Source organism: Porites lutea, chromosome 7, assembly GCF_958299795.1.
Source record: "Porites lutea chromosome 7, jaPorLute2.1, whole genome shotgun sequence".
Classification (NCBI taxonomy): Eukaryota; Metazoa; Cnidaria; class Anthozoa; order Scleractinia; family Poritidae; genus Porites; species Porites lutea.
The window spans coordinates 30,264,994-30,270,895 of record NC_133207.1 but is presented as its reverse complement, the minus strand read 5'-3'; the positions used below and the strand labels follow the sequence as shown (position 1 = coordinate 30,270,895).

The 5,902-nt window shown below is 40.8% G+C and overlaps 1 protein-coding gene across 1 annotated transcript; it reads right to left on the bottom strand.

Annotated features, from left to right (window-relative positions):
• Positions 1-2,198: 2,198 nt before the first annotated feature.
• Positions 2,199-5,064, bottom strand: LOC140943090 (uncharacterized). Its single transcript, XM_073392149.1, has 2 exons — positions 4,299-5,064; positions 2,199-3,396 (listed from the first exon to the last, which is right to left on the bottom strand). Exons 1-2 carry the CDS (start codon positions 5,026-5,028, stop codon positions 3,098-3,100), a joined length of 1,029 nt encoding a protein of 342 aa, XP_073248250.1. The 5' UTR covers positions 5,029-5,064; the 3' UTR covers positions 2,199-3,097.
• Between the last annotated feature and the right edge of the window lie 838 nt (positions 5,065-5,902).

Genomic DNA, 5,902 nt, shown 5'->3' with positions numbered 1-5,902 from the left:
GCTCCATAGAAAAAAATTGTTTTAAGATGGAATGATACTCTTTTTGCTCCTCTATGGGACCAAATCAATGGAGAATAATGGACCAAATGGCCAGCCGGCTCCGAGTATCATCCCAAGTGAGTTTTATAAAAACATGTGCATACAAAGGTATCGGCCAGCGAATAATTGGAATGTGTGTTTATATTTTCTGTTGTGGTTCGACGGTTCACCACTGGTGACCTTTTTTTTTATTTGCAGTAAATTACCTTTTGAATTTTTACAGGCCTCGTCTGATTAAGTTGGCCAAAATATAGAAGACACTATCACTTCTTTTAAGATTGCGCGTTAGACAAGGACGGTCTTGTGTCGACCTGTTATCAGATCTAAAAAGGAAAGCTTTCCTGGTGTCTTTATTTGAATGATGTAAGGATGGATGTCACGATTTGTGGAAATTAAATGCCTTTTAATAATGGCTCGTTGGTGTCTAGTGTGTCTAGATTCTGTACTCTGACAACGCTCTGTCCAGCGGCACATCCCCGTATTGGCCACATAAGGGATAAGGGATCGAGTACGTCCCCCAGGTAACCATTGCATGCAAACCATCTAATACAATAGCAAGGTTTAAGAATACAGAATTTCGTACGTCAGATAACTAATCAACATTAATTTAAAAAAATGCTTAGGACCGTGAATATTTTTAACCAGTTAATAAGTCAAGGCATATTTCCAGATGACTGGAAATGCGCAAAGGTCACCCCACTTTTTAAACAAGGCGATCTGGACGACTTCAATAATTATCGTCCAATTTCGGTGATCTCAGTTATGGCCAAGGTCTTTGAAAGAATCGTCTATGATCAATTATATGCCTACCTAGAAGAGCACAATATAATCTGTAAATATCAATCAGGCTTTCGTACTATTCACTCAACTGTCACGGCTCTTCTTGAGGCCACGGACACTTGGGCGTACAATATTGACCGCGGTAAAATCATCGCCGTTGTTTTCTTAGATCTCAAAAAGGCCGTCGACACAATTGACCATGAGATCCTTTTATCAAAATTAAGCAATTACGGCATATATGGTTACGCGCACCAATGGTTTAAGTCATATTTACAGAATCGTACTCAAATGTGCTCCATCAACGGATAGCTCTCTCAAAGCTGTTTATTAAGTTGTGGTGTTCCCCAGGGGACGATTTTAGGTCCAGTACTATTTCTGTTATACATCAACGATCTTCCAAACTGTCTTTCAAACTGTGAGCCGAGGATGTACGCTGATGACACCCACCTTACATACGCAGGTGATAATGCAGACAATATTCAGTTGCATCTAAATCAAGATCTAGAAAATGTTCACAATTGGCTGAGAGCAAACAAACTTACTCTAAATATGACTAAAACCGAATTTATGCTTATCGGATCTAGGCAAAGGCTAAGTACTCTCACAGAGTCCCCGACATTTGCAATTAATGATTTTCAAGTTAGCCAGGTCACTACTGCAAAATCACTTGGAGTGACCATCGATGACAGACTTGATTGGAGTGGCCATATCGAGAAAGTAACAAAGAAAGTCGCTTCTGGTATTGGGGCCATAAAACGAATAAGGCACTTTGTCCCTCAGGCGACCTTACAACTAATATATCAAGCTTGAATACAGCCACACTTTGATTATTGCAACATCGTTTGGGGAAACTGTGAGATAACTTTACAGAATAAGGTTCAAAAGCTACAAAACAGAGCAGCCCGTGTTTTGACCTACTCAAGCTATGACGTAGATGCTGGTCACCTTTTCAAACTTCTAGGGTGGAAAAACCTAGCTTGCCAGCAACAAATTCAAAGAGCTACGATGGTTTACAGGTCACTGCACGGGTTGGCTCCAAACTATCTTAGTTCTAAATTTGAAAGGCGAGAAGTCGCATATAACCTAAGGGACTCTGAAAATCAATGTTCCATTACCGCGCACAAACTATTACAAAAACAGCTTCAGCTATAGTGGCGCCATTCTCTGCAACAGTCTTCCTTGTCACTTAAGGGAAGCAGAGTCCCTTGGGCAATTTAAACGATTACTCAAAGAACTGTAAGGCACGGCATTCATGGAAAGCAGCTTTTTTATTTAAATATTTTTATTATATTAGTATTAGGCATTTTCAAGGCTGACGAATTTTGTACCGAGGATAAATAAAGATTATCTATCTATCTATCTATCTATCTATCTATCTATCTATCTATCTATCTATCTATCTATCTAAATGGTTTGAATGAGCGCAGATATAAATTATAAAAGTAATTTTGTAAGTTACGTGCTTGCAGATCGAGACGTCGTCATCTTTGTTTACGAAGTACCATTCATATTTTGGCAGTATATTAATGTTCACGAAGTAAGCTGAATCACTCTCAAAACATTATTACAAAGTGCGATGGAATTATTACAAATTGCGACAGCTTAGTATATTTCAAAGTGCGATGGACAGTTATTACAAATTGCGACAGCTTTTTTATTACAAAGTGCGACACAGTTTATTACAAATTGCGACAGGTATTACAAAGTGCGATAAATTTATTACAAATTGCGACAGGTATTACAAAGTGCGATGATTATTACAAGTTGCGACAGTACATACGTGCAAATGTACGTATTATACAAATAAGGGACCTTATAGATTTGAGTACGAGTTTGACGTTGGGTAATAGGCTAGTCAGTACGGGTTTTCAAATTCAGCTCGCGTGCTTTAGAAAGAGTAAGCGTTCTTGGGACAAAACGAGTGCAAAATACCCAAATCGTTTGGTTTTCGTACTTAATCCCGAGCTCGTACTCAAATCGTCGAAAAGGTGATGCACAGCAAGCGCATCTCTTCCCAGAAGCCTCCTGGATACGAAGCTAAACCTGAACACTAAAGAATATTGTAGTGTTTTTTATCTAGGTCAGTGTAATGCTTAACCTACAATTCATATTCTAGTCCTCCAGAGCGAGGAATGTGCAATGATGCTGAGAATGTGCGCGCACTTAAAGCAAGAAGAATTATCAATAAGGCCCTTTGGATTCTGAATTTGCCATCCTATCGATGACTGACTGGGTCTTAACAATGTTACCCGCAAGGTCCTTTTCTGCTGGTGTTTTGTCACTGCTGGAGTCCAAACACCTCGTAATCTGTAACAGTGAAAAATGTGGCACCTGTGAAGAACGTGTTCTGTTGTCCTGGTGGGAGCTGATAGGTGGTGCCGAGACTGCTGCCACTATGACTTGTGTTTGCATTATTTGATATAAATAGGTCCTGCCCACCGCCAAACGTTGGTCCAAAGCTGCCATTACAAATGATGCCAATCTCTTCCTCCCCAGCGATTAGCGACATTTTGGTTGCACCCAAGGCACTCGGATTCACCAAGCTAAATAAGAAAGCTTGGCAACACTTTACATAACCTATAAATGATCAGATAAAACTAACGTTAGTGTTTGCTGGACTCAGGTTATGGTACCATACATTTTGTTGTACAGCATCCACCCTAGTTATGTTTAACACGCTGGTATTTTTCCTTTGAACGTTTATTAAAAGAGTAAAAAAAGTTGTAACCGGGCCTTATGACCTCGACCGCAATTAAGCGCCGGGATCTTGATCAAACGCGGGGGGGGGGACTCCATAAACGCCCCCGGCGTTCATTGAAAAATTGGCAGTTTCGACCCGGCCTTTAATCGAGAAATTACGGTTAGTAATGTACAAAGACCTATATGGCGTCTGTTTGCTTAATCTGTTTGCAAGTTTGGGAGATCTGGGTACGAGTTCACAGTACTCCTGCCGACCATGTGGCATTCAACCCGTCTATCATGTCCTGTTCATCAATCTGTAGGCAGCAAGTTTAACCTAAGAAGCCCGTAGTTACGGCCTGAGTTTCAGACCGATTCCTTCCACTCGCACACTCCTTTCAGTTGCTGAGAGGAGTATCAACGAAGGAATGTCTGAAATTCAGGCTAGTCCTTAGTTGGGAGAAGTAGAGGACCGTGACTGTGAAATCTGGTCTTTAAGTTTTTCTGTTTTTTATTTTCTGGTGCATTGGACTGAAAGTTTGTAATACTCCCTTTCTCATGGGACTTTTTTGCACTATCGTTTTGTTCCGCTCGCCTTTTTGAATCAAGTCTTTGGCTACTAATTCTTGGCTGCACTCCCACCTGCCTGTTGCTATATTAGTTGTTTTCGCAAGACGAGATCAGGGGAGTCATGGGAGTTCATCGCAAAATCTTACAGGATAATGATAAATAAAGCATGGGAGGCGTCAGGAAGCTCATTCGGGTATATTTTCGACGTATAAATAATGATCAAAACTTACGTCCTGCATGATTTGTCCACGACTTCTCAGTGAAACCTCCAAATATGTTTGCACCGCTTTGCACAACAGTGACTGTAGGCCCTTTGTTGTCGCACTTAGAATGAAACGCTGAAGCGGCAAAGCCATCTCGTGACGCTTGGAACAGCAAACGCCATTCGCCTGCCATGGCCTCAGGTAACCAACCTTTCAAAATTTTCCGATGCTCTACATTCATCAAAATGGTCGACTCTCTGAAAGGCTCGTCTGGCGTACCTACTTTAACTGTTAATTTGGCAGACCTCAACGCGTCGATGAATCCTTGAATTTGATAAAATTCTGCTTCTTCCTCAAGTTCCTTGGTAAATGTAGCTCCTTCAGGCAAAGTTAGTTTTCCTGTGCGGAGAAAGTTCAGGATAAAGCGGAAGTGAGTTCCATCTCGGTCGATAAAGAACGAACCGTCTTCAGATGGCTTCATGTCGAACCTTCCTGAAAACATGGCAGCCAGCATCGAGTTGCGATCCTTTGTCAGAGTTTGCACGCTCGTGGTAAAGTGCTGGCCTCCAACATTAAGTTTAACGGTGGACGAAAAGTGAACCTGATCAAGTTTCTTGGACATGGCATCGATGGATTCTTGCTCCTCGCGAAGCCTTGTTGCTTCTCGTTGAAATATCTCACACGCCTCTTTGAAATGCTTTGCAGCATCTATAAGAGCTTGACTACGTTGTTGGCGTTCAATATTTTCCTCACTCATGTTAAATCAGTGCGACAAAATGGGGGAACAGCTTCCGTCTTCGGCAACTGGGTAAATACACAAGGACGTCACAAAGTTTGTCACGTGTTTAATAGAGAGTGAAATGCGATCAAGCTGAACCGTACCGTCCTTAGGGGGGGCCTTAAAATGCCAAAAGATGACCTTGGGGGGGTCTTCAAGTTCCTTTTAAGCAGCATCCCTACTGAGCAGAATGATGCTTGAGTGTTAAAGGACCTGATTTTGATTCAGTTTTACACAAAGTCCTATATTGTGTAATACTAAAACAATTTCATCAGCATTTTGACAAAAAGATTTAATGCTCAAATAGTAGGTGCATCAACACAACATCCATTATTGTCTAACACTGAAACAATTTAATCAGCATTTTAACAAATGATTACATGCATAAAGTCATGTTATGGAATCTCACTATCTGAATCATTATTTGTAGGTGAGGTTGATGTGAACTCACTGTCTGTGTCACTATCAAGTTTTTTGCTATTAGAGCATGTACTGCTCATATAAAAAGCAGTAAGCTTTGGCTGATTATCTTATTTCTTCCTTGAAGCGGTCCTGTCGGCCTCTAACCTTTTGATGGCTTGTCTTATCTCAGTTATAACACAATCACTGATATATCCTTGCTCTATAAGATGTTTGAGAGGCTCTCAGAGGCAAACCGACAAAAGCAAACGAGACCTAAAAACATACAATGAGTATGACTGGCTAGACATGTCTCTAAAAGGAACATTGCAACAACTAACTGTCAAAGAACTTGAGAAATATCTAACTGCCCATGGACTTGGGCAAGTATGGTAAAAAAAAGTGACAAAATAAAAGCCATCAGCTGCCATGTATGTACTGCGAAATAATGATC

Excerpts from the sequence above, each read along its gene's own strand:
- LOC140943090 (XM_073392149.1), bottom strand. The coding sequence starts at position 5,028 with ATGAGTGAGGAAAATATTGAACGCCAACAACGTAGTCAAGCTCTTATA. Across the intron at positions 3,397-4,298 it reads GTGGACAAATCATGCAGGAC|GTTATGTAAAGTGTTGCCAA; the intron begins GTAAGTTTTGAT and ends GATCATTTATAG.